At 37.0% G+C, this 17,858-nt stretch overlaps 1 protein-coding gene across 1 annotated transcript; it reads right to left on the reverse strand.

Annotated features, from left to right (window-relative positions):
• Positions 1–1,071: 1,071 nt before the first annotated feature.
• si:ch211-266g18.6 (synaptotagmin-like protein 1) lies at positions 1,072–17,636 on the reverse strand. Its single transcript, XM_053510376.1, has 16 exons — positions 17,437–17,636; positions 16,002–16,147; positions 15,368–15,440; positions 13,620–13,665; positions 13,483–13,522; positions 12,664–12,805; positions 10,403–11,832; positions 10,070–10,140; positions 9,008–9,115; positions 7,705–7,877; positions 7,244–7,340; positions 6,718–6,879; positions 6,534–6,612; positions 5,638–5,743; positions 3,179–3,384; positions 1,072–1,273 (listed from the first exon to the last, which is right to left on the reverse strand). Exons 1-16 carry the CDS (start codon positions 17,562–17,564, stop codon positions 1,134–1,136), a joined length of 3,147 nt encoding a protein of 1,048 aa, XP_053366351.1. The 5' UTR covers positions 17,565–17,636; the 3' UTR covers positions 1,072–1,133.
• Positions 17,637–17,858: the final 222 nt, after the last annotated feature.

Raw genomic sequence — 17,858 nt, forward strand, 5'->3', positions numbered from 1 at the left:
ACAACGAAAACAAACAGGAGAGGAGGGGAAAAAAAACAAGGAAGGAAAATTATATTACAAAAAAAAATTATATATAAAGCATGATAAAATTAAATATAAAAGGACAAAATACGGCAAATAAATATAAAAAGGATAAAAAGCAGATCAGGAAAAGAAAAATATACATTTTTAGAGAAAAAAGGTAATAAAAATATATATTGTGTATATATATATAAAGAACCATAAAAAGAACAAAATGAAAATATAAACAAAATTAAAAGATTTTCAAAGAATGTAATTTGAAAAAAAATTTAACTATGAAAATAAGAGAACCATAATTTAAACAAAAAAAATAAAAAAGTTATATATATATATATATATATATATATATATATATATATATATATATATATACACACACACACACACACACACACACACATATATATATATATATATATATATATATATATATACACACATACATATATACACACATATATATATATATATATATATATATATATATATATATATATATATATATAAAATGTATATATATATATATATATGATTTCTTAACCTAAAAATGTCCATTTCCCAATGCAAACTGTTTGTGCCTGATGTAAACTATCGAATGTAGTTGTATATAATCAGAGTAATTAGTCACTCTAACACTAAATTTGAAAAAGAAAATCTGGGTTCAGTTTGTGTAACCGGCTAAAGCTCTCGCTCACATGATTAATGAATAACCAGAAGCTTGTAAATCATTCAGCAAGACAGACACACACACACACCTTACACCAATTTATTCAACCAACACATTCAAGAACATTGTTTACTGAGAAAGTAGGAACAAAAATCCCGTCTCAAAACAGTAATTATTTTGTAATAAATTCCGTCATAGAATCTGATTGAATACGAGTTGTATCAGAGTAATACCACAAGATTACAGTTACAGGAACTTGCAAATTTTACAGCAATGTTATGTTTTACGTCTACAGTACATGTAGCAGTTCATGTAATCATTCTGCCTACACACTCGTACAGTACACGAGCAGTCTGCACTGATGTCTGCACACTCTTTCTCTCCAACATTCTCCGGATCATCAGACCATCATCAGTTCTTTGGAAAGTCTTCATCAAACTCTGTCTCACTTCCTGGGAGTCATCGAAGCCCTGAGCGAAAGTTCCCCCTCGACCCAGCTGTTTGGATTAGCCATCATTTTTTTCCATATTTCCACTTCTTCATTCTCGGAATCCATCCAGTCAACTTTCTTTCCGTAACTCTGACCTAAAAATGGAAAGAGAGAGACTGTAATAACAAGCAGAACTCGGCCCTGGGGTCATTCATAAACTAACAGTACATGAAATTCCCCACAAGAGGGAGCACCTTTTCACTTTGTGTGCTTATGATTGCACATATTTCTGTACATGTAAAATGAATTACATAATACAAGAGGTGTTCAAGTCAAACCAAAAATATATGATATTTTGTGCAAAAAACATAACAGTTTTGAGCAGTGTTGGGTGTAACGCATTAGAGTACAACAAGCCACGCCCCTGATAACCCACCCCCCTCTGTTTATTTCTGCTGTTATACTCCTATCTCACCTATGGGGTTTGACTATGCGAGAACCGACGCGCGGAAAGATGGAAACCTAATCACAGGCTAAAATTCGCGGTGAATCATGATGAACCGTACTTACGGCCACCGCGTAGGCGAGATGGGGGTACCAGTAGGCGAGATGGGGGTACCAGTAGGCGAGATGGGGGTACCAGTAGGCGAGATGGGGGTATCAGTAGGTGAGATGGGGGTATCAGTAGGTGAGATGGGGGTATCAGTAGGTGAGATGGGGGTATCAGTAGGTGAGATGGGAGTATCAGTAGGTGAGATAGGGGTATCAGTAGGTGAGATGGGGGTATCAGTAGGTGAGATGGGGGTATCAGTAGGTGAGATGGGGGTATCAGTAGGTGAGATGGGGGTATCAGTAGGTGAGATGGGGGTATCAGTAGGTGAGATGGGGGTATCAGTAGGTGAGATGGGGGTATCAGTAGATGAGATGGGGGTATCAGTAGATGAGATGGGGGTATCAGTCGGTGAGATGGGGGTATTAGTAGTTAACAGATTCTGGGCCAAACTTCACTGAGTGATGATGGTAGAATAATTATAAAGGTCTTGACTAAAACAACATGCATGAGGAATTACAAAGGAGTTTTCATTTTCTGCAATGGAAAAGTACTCGAACTAGTTACTTTTATCAGAAAGTAACGCTGTAATGTAACTGATTACTTTTTAATGACAGTAATTTTGTAATGTAATTAGTTACTATAAAAAATAACGTCCCCCAACACTGGTTATGAGAGTTAAAATCTCCCTTTATTTCTCTATATAATCCCCACCTACATTAATGCACTTATCCCAGTGAATTAGACTTCCCGCTTTAGTTCTAAGACGCTGGCCTCCCAGGAACTTCCTTAATGGCCCAAACACGTGGAAATGGCTTGAAATGAGCTCAGAACTGTACGGGGGATGTGGCAATAACTCCCATCCCTATAATGTGCAAGTGGTGCTGGTGAATGATTGTGGGTACAGTTCCTACACACAGACACATCTCTTTAGCAAGTTGGCAATAAGTTATCTGCCATCTTTTAAGGATCAGCCGTTTCACTCGCTGCATGTTTACAGGAACGACTCCATCCCGGGCTATGAACGTTATTCACGGAGGGTCAGTCTTCTTTAAAATGTTTGCACCATTAAGAGTCTCATCACCTCTTCTGTAAGCATCAATCGCTTTTACGCCTTCATTCACCATGACTTTATCACAAATCCTGGTTTGACTCGAACACTCCTTAGTCTTTGAAAAATAAAATATTGTCATTAGTAATGCCATTAGATTGTTCATCAATAGTTAATAATACAAGATGCATTCCTCCCATTAAACAGAACAGACATTTAGAATTTGCAGTTCATTGAAGAACAGTTTGTACTTTTTATTCATTCATGTCTGTGAAACAGTTTGGTTCATGTTAACAGTCACGTCATAACAGATATAAAACTGACATTCTCTGACCATATTTGTTTTTTTTTCCCCTCTCATTCTTGAGACAAGTACAGTATGTTTATAATCAGATTTGAGAATCCAGAGTGCTGTTTTATAATGAAATGAATAAAGGAAACAAGTTAAAGAGTGTTAACCTGTGCCGAGGCTGAGACGCACTCCCCCGAGGAACTGATTGGAGAGTTTGTGGTTGTCCCACACGGTGAGTTCACAGCAGGCCTCACACAACTCTCCCACTCTGAACCCGTCATACACCATGGTGTGGTTATACACAGGGTCCTGCGTCTTCTTCACCACGCGAGTCTTCTGGCGACTCTTTTTACTCGTGTCTGGTAGCATGTAGCTAAATAAAGCAGATGAGCAAATTTCATCATCTGACCAACTTTTCACTCCAGATCTCACCTGCCAATGTAATTATATGCAGCCAAAACTTAGTATTGATGCTGATTTTCATTATGCATATAATGTAAGTGCCAAAAAAGTTATTTCTAAAGTTTGCACGACATGGAAGTGACCAATCTTGCATCACTAAAATTTTCAACTAAGCATAGATTGGGAGAAAAGAAGCATTATTATTTTATAATTATTATAAAAAATGGGGTTTGATGATTTTTAACGGTGTTGTATGATCCTATCTGAAAAATTTACTTAATTGGCACCAATACCATGTTTTGGGCGAGAGTCAAACTGATCAAAAAATTTTTTTATTTTTTTTTTAGTTATGTCATGACTAACCAATATTCTCAATCTTTAATGTGGTGCTATTATTTTAGGTCACTAAAGTGACGGTCATTGGCATAATACGCACAAACTACAATAGAGACAATTTTCCATTAAAAACCTCATTACCAAGGCGGCGCTAATGTCATCTCAAAGCACACATTAGCATTAATAAACTCCCTCACTTATTGTCTATAATGCTTTATCCAGTATGTCAAGGGGGTCCTGGAGCCTATCCCAGTCCTTTAAGGTGCGCGCGCACACACACGCACACGTTCACTCTCGTACTACGGGCAATTTAGAAACACCAATTAGCCATGGACGGTCTTTGGACTGTGGGAGGAAACCAACCAAGCATGGAGAGAACGTGCAAACTCCATGCACACAGACCTGAGGCAGGTTTGGAGGTGAAAGGTGATATTGCTAACCACTGAGCCACCATATTGCTGCTTTAATACACTTATATTTTCATCAAATTTCTTTTAAACAAAAGATTGAAAAGTTTAACCACCAGTGCCGGCTGGTGCAAAAAATCTTCTTTGGGGAGGCGCAAACCGAATAAAAAGAAAACTATTAATAAATCACCCGTCAATCACTATTCAATACATTAACTAACAATCCAATTTTCATAAATTTACATGCCTACATAGACACTCGTTTGTCCGGCGCCCCGCGTACACCAACACAAATGAACGTAATACAGTTTCGTGTTTTTTTTTTTGTAAATAAATTATATTATTATATATAAAACACCCCCAACCTCCCCGCTGTGCTAATTTATATATTATTATATAATAATATAATATTACTATTATATATATAATATTATTTATATATTGATAGCTTGTGATATTAATTATTTATTATTTGAACTACATATTTACAAACTATAAAAAAAACCTGGTAAAACTACGCATTTTTTTTTATGGAAGTGGAACAAAAGAAAAGTGCTCATACAATGACAGTAGCCCCCTTGTCAAGTCGCCAAAACAACAAATAACCTTCACACAATATGGCTTTTTTTTCATGGCAACATTTAAACTTCCGTGCATTTTAATGCTAAACTATTAAGAATGATGCTTGCAATGAAAACGCGACTTGGTATGGTGAATTATTACTGTATACATATACTGTAGGGGTAACATCTGTATTTTACAATCTAGCACTGCGGGAGACAACAGTACAGTGTTGTACAGTATACAGGTTTACCTTTTCATTATTTTAAGAATTAAGATTAAAGGTAATGTAATAAGCCAAGTTTGAAAGTGATTTGCGGGCATACAGTATTTAGGGTTTAAACTCTAAAAATTGGCATTTACGGGTATATTTTAACCACATCCAAAATTTAAGTCGACTGTATCTGGAGATTATAATGATGAAGGATGAACTCGGACAGGCACCAAACATTTGGGGTATCTAGTGGGTTCATGTATGTAGAAGGAGGTGGATAGCGCTTACCTCTGAGGATGTTACAGCTACATTTAAAAGGGAGAGATTACTTGCTTCATACATCTCTAAGGAAGTACGTGTCAACCCTTCCCATCTCCACTTCATAGCCACCTTGTGATAATGCATTATATCACCCGGCCATACAGTGAAGCTTGTATCCTTTTTCTCTCTCTCTCTAGCTTTTAAATTAAAACACCACTGTGCAAACAAGCTACCAACCCACTCCATTCAAACTCCTTTCAGCTGTGCTTTCAGCAGAGTGAACATGCCTGATTTGAAGCCATGGCCCGGTGTCAGTGTTTGCGTTTGCCCTTTAAACAAACACCTCGTCTGGTTTCTGTTCGTCACTGGCGTGACAAATGATGCATTGAAACCGAACTCAAATCACGACCGTTCAATGGAGACGGAAATATTTTTTTCCTCTCACCACTTTACGAAGGAGTCGACTCCCTGAGCTTTTAGACGGCGCAGATGTTTTGCTTCCCGCAGCCAGATGTGAATCTCTCCTGTAGGCTGGCTGATTCTAGAACCACCTAGAAAAACCAGATCAAGATATTGTATCACAAACTTGAGGATTATGTGAGAAATTAAATTCTAATAATAAATTCAGGAATAAAACCAACTGCAGTCACGTAAAGTTGCATGGTATAATAATTATGTACAATACAATTTATATCATTTAAAAAGTATAAGGGGTGTTTAGGTCGAAGCGGGATTGGGCAGAATAACAAGAGAGAGTAAAAACTCACTTTATTAGTGGCACTTGCAAAGTATTTCTCTGTATAATCCCCTCCTACACTAATGGACTTATCCCTGCGTTTCACTAGTGCTCAAGGTAAATCACCTCTTGCACCACACCAGAGCTTGCATCACGTCTGAAACAGTGGCCCCCCAGGAACTCCTTTAATGGCCCAAATATGTGGAAATTTATCCAATTTTAAATTTATCCGACGTTCCACTCGCTGAATGTTCACTGAAACGACTGCAGTGGACTCCGAGACGCCTCGGCCAGGATCGTCATTCACAGACATACTCACAGACCCACTTTAAACCGCTTCCACCATTCAAATGTTGTACTGCAGCTAAGAGTCGCTTTTATGCCTTCATTTAGCAGGAATTTCATCAGTTCAAGTCCCTGTTTGACTTGAACATCTTGTGAATATAAATGGAAATTTATGTATTATCTACTTAATACTTAGAATAGAAATTAATTGTAAAATATCGTTAAATTTTGTTTGTTTCTTTTTTTTTTATTTAGGAACTTTTAATGCATCATAAGTGGATCACAGGCTGATGTATAATGTAAATTTATATCATTTATACCTGTGGCTTCTGCAGGCACGTATTTCAGCGAGACGAACAAAACTCCACGATACTCCTGTGATTCCAGAATATCTGCAGTCTATAATGAGAACGTTACTAATAGTCCATCAGAAAATACACAGTAGCCCTGCAGAGATGATTTCTGTTCAATTCTATATCTTGGCATTTTCTGAAAATGAGGTACCTTGGGTTGGAGGTTGTACCATGTGACTGCTTCATGTTTCCAGTTCCAGTCCTTGAGATTAATCTCAACCTGACCCAAAAAGGCATTTCTGCCTCGGGAGTCATTGTGCCATACAGATAAATTCAAAGTTTTTCCATGCAGTTCTTCACGTTTTACTTTGTACTGTGCACAGAATACAAATAAATTGAAATTTACATTTTATTTAACAAACACACAGTCATACACAGTATGATATGAAGTGAAAAGCTTGCACGAGAGGCCATAAAAAAAACAAAAAAATAAAAATAAAATAAAGACAAATTGAGAATAAAAAAAATCCAATAAAGAATATAGAATATGAAATAATAATCAGAATTATACATAGTAAATATTAAAAACCTTTACTTAAAAAAAAATGTATACCATGTACAAGTACTAAAATAGAATTGAAATGGACTTGAAAATGGAAATGTCGGGTCATGAGCAGATAAATAAAAATTAAAAAATGAGATACAACTAGTAAAAACAATGGCATAAAATAACGTACTCTTAATGATTCCACGAAGACTGGATTCACTGTATGTTTCTTGATGGAGGTTTTCCTCTTGCTCCTCTTGTCTGGGTACAGATACGTCTTTACATATCTGACGGTTAAAATTCCAGCAAACACAAATTATTAGAATGTTTCTATAAAGATATTTACAAACCTTTAGAAAATCAACAGATTGTTTGGATGTCGTTCATTAAATGTAATCATCGTTCAGGAAGCTCATGTATTACACTACTAGACTGTTACATTTTGGGCCGTCACGTGTACTGTACATAAGTCTCAACCCCGGTCATTTCTGCATATTAAATGAAATTAAATGATAGGCGTTCCACGCGCTGAATGTTCACATTAACTGTCAGGCTGTTGAGAATTAGTTGATTAACAACTTCAGTATATAAAAGATTTGTTGACTCTGTCTAAAGCCTCCGTGTTAATCAGTGGGGATTTGATGGACTCACGGGTCTGTACGTTGTTTGCGCGTGTTTGCGATGGCCAGGTCCTGGCACTGCTCCACCATGATGACGAGCTCTCCGAGAGGACTGTACATTATAGCGAACTCCACCGATCCCTGCACCGCCACGTTCCCAAAGTCCCCGGCATCGCTGTACACACTCAGCAAACTGGCCGTGCGCTAAAGAAACCAGTACAACAATGTGCTTAACTCATAATATTCACTATTACACTTAAAGAAAAGTGTATTCTGAAAAGTGCTCAAGTTATATGTAATTGTTTAATATTTACTATCATAAATACAAATGAGATGCACTTAACGACTAAAAGTCAGTTAAAAAATAACAAGAAATTGTGAAAGTACTGAAAATCTTACATTCAAATAAAAAATGCTAAGTATAGCTTAAAAATTTTCACTGCGTTTGAACCCGAGAAACTGTTACATTTATTCAAAGCATAAAATTAAGACAATGTTTTTAGTTACTGATTGTACACGAAAGTATGTTTCACCAAGCACCATTAGCTTAGGCTAACAAAAGGCTTTTTTAATACCTCTCAAATGTTATCTAGGATGAGAACAATACACACTAGCTGGTCCAATGCAACCTAACTTAGGAGTATTTACCCACTAACACACTCATCATCTATACCACTTTATATAAACTGATCAGCCATAACATTAAAACCCAAAACATTATGCCCAGTATTATGGATGTTCCCCTTGTGCCACCTGGGCAGCTCTCTGGGGGACTCCCCAAAAACCCCTGCTGGTGTGCTGTGATGTCTGGCACCACATTGTCAGCAGCAGATCCTTTGGGTGCTGTGGGTTGTGGGGTGAGGCCTCCTTGGATCAGACCTGCCCTGTACAGTATATTGCAGATGCTTGATCAGATGAGGATCTGGGGGGGTTTGACGGTCGGGTCCACAGATTTGGGTTCTTTGCCTGGGAAGCCACATCCACAGCAAGTGTGGTGCACTGGATGTTCTGGTGCCTTCCTACTCCTGACTTTTTTCAGCAAATTTGTGCTGCATTGGCTTTCTGTGGGATCGGACTGGACAGCCGGGCTTTGGTCCCCACAGGCATAAACAAGAGTGGTAAATATGATGTTATGTAAATAATGTGGTGGTGTTCGTGTTGTGGCTGATCTGTGTATATGATCATAGAGAAATATGATAATGATTGACAATAGAAATAAATGGAAAATAAAGATAAAGACCAAAAACAGACATATGTAAAATAAAAAGCATTTAAATCACAACAAATAAAAAAAAAGAAAGCAGGATTTAAGCTCTTGTATGTAAGCAGCTTACCTCCTTTACTGAAAGTGTAGTGGCAGAAACCTGGCTGCGTTTCCCCGACAAATCCGAGTCGTGGCTGGACGCTGAGCTGCTGTCCTCATCCGAGTCCACTGCCACATCCTGCGGAAGAGGTACAGAACGGAATCGTATAATGTTAGGCACAGAATATGAGCTCACTTTGCTTCAAAACTTAATAAATTGTACTATGATGTAACACAATCCTAAGACCTGACATTCTTATATACAGTTTTTGACTCCATCTGTTGATGCAATACTGCTTTCATAGATTACTCCATCCTCATGTTCCCAGATATTATTAACATTTCAAATAACACCATTAGATGTATGATGGATGCTTCAAATAATACAAGTATAATAAGATTTGATTTTAATATTTACTTAAGGTTAAAGGAAGGAGTCTCCAGTATCAGTGGATTTTTTTTAAAGTCAGATTCATTGGTAAAGCCGTACATGTTTCTTTCTTCAAGGCTTTTTTCAAGGAATTGGTTAAGGCTGTGAATTTTATTGACTTCATTTACAAAAAAAAAAAAAAAAAGTTTCTATAATAGGATGCTCATTGCGTTTCCATTTATTTTTCTTCATTAAACACTTATTATACACAGTAATTAAGCATAACTTATTACAAACATTTTATAACAATTACAAAAATCTCCAATATATCAAGTATATTGTTTACCAATATGTAGATCTATAATGTTTATTTAATGCATTTTATACAAAATATATATTTTTTTTTAGGATGTGAAAAAGAACGTGCACATCCAAGCATGCTTTTGAGATTCTTTTTACGGCAATGTTGTTGTACAGTATGATTTGTTTAGTATCGTCACTGCAATTGGCAGAGATTTAAAAATCACAATGTGTAATATGAATGAACTTCTAGTTTCCTTTCTGTTTGAATATTTCAGGCATACAAATTAGTTACACAAAACACTTGGGGGTAGTGATGCATTCCGCAGTCCAAGTGTTTTATTACTTCCATTATACAAACAGTGCATTTCCCTCCCATCTTATCATGTTACCAGGTGTTACAGTGCGTAAAATAAAACAAACCTCCCAGATATCCGCGCCAGCTTTTTCAACATCAACAACTGCTTCTGGGGTAGGTGTCTCATTCTTCACGACTGTAAAAGTGAAACAGATGATTTCATTGTCTCGGTGTCCTTCATTTAAAGAGGTAATACAGGGCGTGTCAGTGCCAGGAGGACTGAGGCTTTTACTGGATGTCAGAAAATGTAATTTAATGCCAAAGAACTTGTGTGAGAAATTTGAGATACAGGGTATAAACAAAAAACGCATACTCTTGTATGGGGAGAGTGAGGGAAATGTTCTACTCAAAGAAAAGAGAGAATTTACCTCTAGAATAATGCACGTCTAAGCACTTACGCTCTGTTTCTTTTGGCTCCTCGGATTCAGAAGGTACGATCACTATAGCCGGTATCACTTCTACAGTCTTTTGCATTGGTTCTTGTGAGAAAGCCGATTTCGACACGCCTGGCTTGGGCCTAGTGGCCCGTGCGTAGACGCTGGCGAGAATATCGCTTTCAGAAATCCCATTTTCATCTCCTCTGCCTCCTTTTTCCATTGCCTCAATCTCCTTTGACACCTTTTGATTAGTGCTTTCAGATTCCCTCAATTTCACATCAAAGCCATTTTTTCCTCCAGCAGCTTCGTTTTTTCGATTCTTCATAACAGAATCCGGGAGCTCGTCGCTTTTCGTGTCTGCCAAGACTCTCTCATATTTACGGACGTCCTTTTGAACTTGTCTGGTCTTTAAATCCTCAACAACGTCAGGATTTTCTTCCACGTTTATATCGATAATTCGCTCCTCCAGCCTTTTTGGGGATCTTTGTTTAATTTCTTGGACTACAATTTCCTCAACAACTTCCTCCTTTCCCTTCCGTGGCGGATCGAAAGTCTTTTGTTTCCAGTTAACAGATTTTTCTGTGTTTAAATTATAACCTGGGGCTTCAGAGATATCCGAATTATTCTTTACATCCAAATCAACACTTAATTCCTCTGTCCTTGTTGAAGATCTTTGTTTAAAGTCAGCGACTAGGATTTCTTCAACAGCTCTTTCCTTTCCTTTCTGTACCGGATCTAAACTCTTGTCCAGACTGATATATTTAATTTCTGGGTTTACATTACTAACTGGACCTATAGAAACATCAGGACTTCTTCTCTGATCTAAATCTACACTCAATTCCTCCGTCCTTCTTGAAGATCTTTGTTCATCAACCATGAATTCCTGAACTGCACTTCCCTTTCTCTTCTGTACTGGATCTAAACTCTTATGGTCCACATTAAAATACACCTCTGTGTTCACATTATTAACTGGACTTGGTTTTAGATCTTCAAGAACACCTGGATCTTTTTTCATGTCTAAATCTACACTTAACACTTCCTTTCTTGTTGGAGTTGTTTGCTTGCTGTTGACATTTATGACTTTGATGTGGTCACTAGATCTTTTCTTTGGTACTGGAGATTGAATTTTTTCTTCAAAGCCAGATCCAGAATTTATTAGAATGCTAGATTCTCTGGGCCTTGGACACTCCTGCTTATTTTTCACCTCTATTTCTGTTCTGTTGTTAGAGTTTATTTTAACAACCTCAACCTTTGATTGTGGTTTAATTAATTCTTCCTCTGCGACAAGTTGCCCGAATCCCCAATTTCCTGATTCCTGTGCTTGGCTAAAAGATCTTATCTCAAAATTTCTAAATGGTTTTTCATCTGTCTGTTTTGGTCTGTTCTGCAAATTCGTCTTCACAACCCAGTCTTCTTTCAGTTCTGTTCTTCCAGGATCCCGAGTGTCCCAACTGGTCTTCACAACCCTGTCTTCTTTCAGTTCTGTTCTTCCAGGATCTCGAGTGTCCCAACTGGTCTTTACAACCCGGTCTTCTTTCAGGTCTGTTCTTCCAGGATCTCGAGTGTCCCAACTGGTCTTTACAACCCGGTCTTCTTTCAGTTCTGTTCTTCCAGGATCTCGAGTGTCCCAACTGGTCTTCACAACCCGGTCTTCTTTCAGTTCTGTTCTTCCAGGATCTCGAGTGTCCCAACTGGTCTTCACAACCCTGTCTTCTTTCAGTTCTGTTCTTCCAGGATCTCGAGTGTCCCAACTGGTCTTCACAACCCTGTCTTCTTTCAGTTCTGTTCTTCCAGGATCTCGAGTGTCCCAACTGGTCTTCACAACCCTGTCTTCTTTCAGTTCTGTTCTTCCAGGATCTCGAGTGTCCCAACTGGTCTTCACAACCCTGTCTTCTTTCAGTTCTGTTCTTCCAGGATCTCGAGTGTCCCAACTGGTCTTCACAACCCTGTCTTCTTTCAGTTCTGTTCTTCCAGGATCTCGAGTGTCCCAACTGGTCTTCACAACCCTGTCTTCTTTCAGGTCTGTTCTTCCAGGATCTGGGGTGTCCCAAATGGTCTTCACAACCCTGTCTTCTTTCAATTCTGTTCTTCCAGGATCTCGAGTGTCCCAACTGGTCTTTACAACCCTGTCTTCTTTTAATTCTGTTCTTCCAGGATCTCGAGTGTCCCAACTGGTCTTCACAACCCTGTCTTTTTTCAGTTCTGTTCTTCCAGGATCTGGGGTGTCCCAAATGGTCTTTACTTCCTTGTAACTTCCCAGATCAGTTTCTCCCGAATCTAACATCTTTGTATCGACTTCTTTCATCTTTGACTCCTGCATAGGCTCCATTTTAAATGATGTTTGCTCCTGAGGTTTTGGTCCTGATTGATGTCCTGCTTCAATAACCTTAAGGACAGGTTTATTGAGTTCAGATCCAGAGGACTCTGTGAAAAAAATTGCAATAATAGTTAAAGAAGTAAAAAAAAAGTGCATTTTGTACCACAGCTATAGCCTAAGAAGTGATTACGTTTCAGGTTTACTTTTACAAGACTCGTGTGTTAGAATTTTTATTGCAAGTAACACAGAAAGGTATAGAAGACATTCTGCATAAGTTGATAAAACAGGCATATTGTATATATAGTTAAACCTTGGATTGCGAGCATAATTTGTTTTAGAAGCGTGCTCGTGTATCAAAACACTCGTACTGTATAGCATGAGAGACAATTACCCATAATACTCGTATTTCAAGACCTCGCTCGTCTACCAAGTAAAAAAAAAATAATAATAAAAAAATGTATTAATTAAATTTTTTTTTACAATTTTTGATTGGCTTGTAAAACACTCACAATCCAAGGTTCCACTGTATTAGTTACATTCCATTCTTATACATTTCTTGCTACACCTGCAGCCATCGGTCATTGTGTTCCTCGTTCAATCCTGGCACAAGATGCAAGTTTTACTAAAAATGCATCCAAATAATCAGAGAATAAAACTTTTGTTCTGCATCACTGTCTAAAAGTGTCAGTCAAATTTATATGTTAGGGTGAAGCGATCACTGTGTATGCATGTGAAGCTAATTACTGTAGGTAAGACATCATATTCATCAGAAGGAGAAACTCACCTTCCAAAACGATAGCTTCATCTTTGTTTTCTTGCTGCACCTGTTACCATCGGTCATTGTGTTAAAAAAAAAATTGAAAAATGTTAAGAATGTGCAGGAAGAAAAAAGAGAGAGAGAGAGAAAGAAAGATGACCAACCTGTACACTGAGAGCTGGGTGAATTGATCGAGGGTCAGTGGTTACACTGTAAAAGAATAAAAATTTAAACAATATGAGAAAAAAATTTTAGTGTACTTTTCCTGTAATAAAAGTGTAATGAATAAAGACAAGACTGCCTAACCTAAGGCGATGTTATAAGTTATGAGAAGTCATGAAATATTAATGAGTGGGACTAATAGTTACATAATCACTCATAATTTTTAACAGGCACATACTGTATGCATGAGTTTACAGAGACACTTAATATTTTAAAAGCTTAAGCCTTATTTAATTTTAGTTTAATGCTGCATTAATACTGTATTTTGAAATTATACAAATTTATATATGTTATATATGCACATTTCTGACAACAGATTTAGAAAAAAATACACAGATATGTATAACAAAGAAATAAAAACACTTATTAGAAGTAGTGGGAACATTTTTTCAAGCATGTGTAATTGATTGTACTTGATTTTATTCATTGAAAACATTCATTATTGGTCCCAGTTAATGTTAATGAAATTCTGTTAATCCATAATTACAGTAGTTAATAAACTATGAACTTCAGCATTGAAGTTGCACCTTACACTGTTTTAAAAAAAAAAATTACAAATTGGCATTGATTTACATGTTAACCAAACACACCTGCGTTGACTAACGTTAATCCAGGACTACAAATACAGACCATGAACAAAAGGACAGCTTACATCATGTTTCTACTGTACAATGTTCCCAAGTGTCTTAAGTGTTAGTCATTGTGGGTTTTACATAATATCTTTATAGTTAAACATTGGTTAAGGCAGGCACTGAACATTCCACTTATTTTGTTTACTGTTTGAAGACCATTAGTCTATACCACTGGTAGTCTTCCTAACATTACTTTGTGTATTATGAAGTTAACGTTAATGTTTTAGTAAAAGTTAAGTGAAAAGTTAAGTAAACTTGAACAATATCCATTCACATGATTGATCATACCACTCAAGTTTTATGACAGTAGCTCAACTAACTATGCGAAATGTCAGCAGAAATTTGATTGGCTCATGGCAGCCATGTTTTTAAGGATTTAAGATTTATTTAAGAATATTCACAATGATCACACCAGATTTGGGCAAAGTGCAGGAATCCCAAATATAAAATGTAAAAAGTAAAATGAAAGAAAAATATGACACAAATTATGACACTTTCTCTCCTCCACCCTTCCTGCATCCATCTCCACTTCTGATGTCAAACACCTGCTACTGTACATAACGAGCCATTTCACTTAATTACATACGATAAGCAAGGCCCTTAACCGTCAGCTGCTCAGATATGTAATGAGATCCAATGCCACAAATAAGAAATTCAGTGTAACTGAAAGTATATAAATCGAAGTAGGTGGAGATTATTGATTTAGACTGAAAGTAGGAATTTTAAATAACTGATCACATAAAGAAACTATAAACAGCAAAAGCTGTAAGTATTTTCAGATCACATGACCACATATCGAAATAATGTTCTCCATATAAACCGTAAACATGCACTACAAAACACACGTCCACAGATAGAGTTACATTATAAATACGAGAGATTATATACTGTTGTAATTGAATGATATCCCTGTACAACAGCACTACTGACCTGAAGTGCTGAGTTTCAGTGTAAATGATTAATACAGCACACGCCCTGAGTGTTTACAGTGGGTGGTGCTTTTCATTATTTCTCCATCTTCCTTTGCAGTGTACAAGGTCGAAAATGTATCCACTTACTCTGGGCGAGTCTTGTTCTTTTCTCCACCTTTATCCCCAGGCACAGCTTTCAGGAAAGGATTCGTATTATGGCCTGTAACGATGAGCAACAGAAGAATCGCTGACATCACTGTGTGCACCAATGTTTATAAGAGCTATGGATTTTTACAATATTATTATTATTATTATTATTATTAATCATGACCATAATTTTGGGAATGCCATTCATAAAGATTCAGGTGAAAAACTTTGTTTTTGTTGTGTTTATGACCTCCTTAATCTAGTTTTTTTGCATTATGTGAGCTTGAATTGAAATAATATTCAATAAGTTTTATACAGGAAACAAACAATTAAAAATTTACCTTCAAAATTTGTTTTGTTTTTTTTACCTCATACACTCAATTTCTTTATAGAAAGCAAAAGCAAAAAATAAATAAATACAGTAAAATTTTGAAAGCTTTTCTATTTTTAAATATTTTTTTCTATACAAATGAACTATAACTTAATAAAATATTAAATGTAATCTGGATTTTTTCCCCCCTTATAATTAATATGATATATTTTTGTATTTACATACTAATATTATTTTATTGCATTCCCAAAACAACCCTTAGCTCTGTCTAGTTATTGATCTTGTCAGGAGAATCTCACGTACCTGCTGTTTTCTTCCATCTCATAGAGGAGCGGACTACAGCTGAGACATGCGGCTGGCGGCCATAACGCTTGGACTTAAGATCCTCGAACCATTCACCTGATAACACTTTCAGCTCCTTCTGGTCTGGGACCCTCTCCCTCAGCTTCCTGATTTAATGAAAGAAATAAAAGCATATAATGTGATTGAGCTAACTCGCACCTCCAGGGTCCGGGTTCGATTCCCGCCCAGGGTCCGATTCCCATCTCTGTATGCATGGAGTTTGCATGTTCTCCCTGTGCTTGGTGGGTTTCCACCAGTTACTCAGGTTTTATTCCACAGTCCAAAGATCTGCAGATTAGGATAATTGGTGTTCCCAAATTGCTCGGTTTTTGTGCATGCAATGGATTGTGACCCTGTCCAGGGTGTACCCGGCCTCATGCCAGTCTCCTGTCTCAGGGGTAGCTTAGTGGTTGAGGCATTGGACTACGATTTAAAAATGCTGTAAACGTAAACTAAGTTTATATTTGTTTATCTCTGATCATTTTAAGGAAAATATGAATTTTAGTTGTGAAATATGTTGGAAATTTTTACATTTATATGCAAATCCACATTTTTAATTGTTTTAGCATTTAGTATTTATTAAAATGTCTGAATTTCATAATTTTCAAATTTCATAATTTCTTTGTTGAAAAAAAGAAAGAAAGAATAAATAAATAAATAAATACAGTCTAGTTGTTTTAATACAAATTAAATGTAAATGACTTAGCATTCACATCATTTCTCTAATTTCACGTCCTTCAGGATTTTTCTTGCTTTTCCCTCTTTCTAGTTCAAGTAATGAGAATTTGGCCTTTAGTCTTTTTGCTTGTTTGTTTAGGGAATGAGTGCTTTGTGTGTTAAGATTTTCAGATTAGCCAAAATAAACAGTTTGCTCATACATACTACTGCTTCTCACTCCAAATATGGTAGTCTTGAATATTTTTGGAGCGACCGGGTTTCTTAGGAAACACGTTCAAAAAAATTGGTGTAAGCTTAATACGCCCGTAAAATATTATATAAAATACATTCGGTCTATATGGTCCAGGGACGTGATGGGAGCTCCTGTATAATCCATTATAACGTTCATAGAAATAGAGTTAAACAGATTAAGAATAGATTAAAGTGATCTGCTACTGTTTAAAAGCAAAATAACTAGACATGTTTGCTCCCTTAGTCAGAGTCTGTGACTAATTAACCACTTTTTTGGGAATTCAGTCAACTTTGGCTGTCTTCAAGCATGCAGGTGAAACTCCTAGTGATGCATGTCAGAACACGAATGCGAGTATTGATCGGAATATTTTCATCCTTCAAAATCAAGCACAAAACTCCAAAGGCAACTAAACAATAAACAACAAACATCAAATCAATCATTTGTTTATTCTTTGTCCTGAATCCAGAGCCGTGTCCAGCTACTTACCTCACACGTCCAATCTCGTGCTTCTTTAAATCCTCGTCTCTGACGAGCACTTTCTGAATAATCGCTTCCTCCTCAGGAGAAAGAAAGCTCAGGTCAATAAATATAGTGGCGTCCCGAGATGCTCTCATCCTGCAACGGATCTTTCAGGAGCACAAAACTGCTACTAGACGAGTACCGCTGTTCCTGGGAATGGTTCCTTAGGAGAAGTGCTGTGTGTGTGTGCGCGTTCCTGCACGTTCGCCACGCCTCTGTTGGTTTTTCCCGTCACATATTAACAACCAAAGGCCCGTGGAGCTCCTGTGACATCATATCAGTGGTGTAGAAAGTAAACTGCACCTGGAGGGAGAGGAAGAGTGGATATCAGGTTACTCTGTGGAAAAGTGAAAGTCTGGTGGCCAAGATAAACCTTTTATTATAGACTT

Source organism: Clarias gariepinus, chromosome 13 (genome assembly GCF_024256425.1).
Source record: "Clarias gariepinus isolate MV-2021 ecotype Netherlands chromosome 13, CGAR_prim_01v2, whole genome shotgun sequence".
In the NCBI taxonomy this organism is placed as follows: domain Eukaryota; kingdom Metazoa; phylum Chordata; class Actinopteri; order Siluriformes; family Clariidae; genus Clarias; species Clarias gariepinus.

Excerpts from the sequence above, each read along its gene's own strand:
- si:ch211-266g18.6 (XM_053510376.1), bottom strand. The coding sequence starts at position 17,564 with ATGAGAGCATCTCGGGACGCCACTATATTTATTGACCTGAGCTTTCTT. Across the intron at positions 7,341-7,704 it reads CGCAAACAACGTACAGACCC|ATATGTAAAGACGTATCTGT; the intron begins GTGAGTCCATCA and ends TTTAACCGTCAG. Across the intron at positions 1,274-3,178 it reads GCGTCTCAGCCTCGGCACAG|GTCAGAGTTACGGAAAGAAA; the intron begins GTTAACACTCTT and ends TTCCATTTTTAG.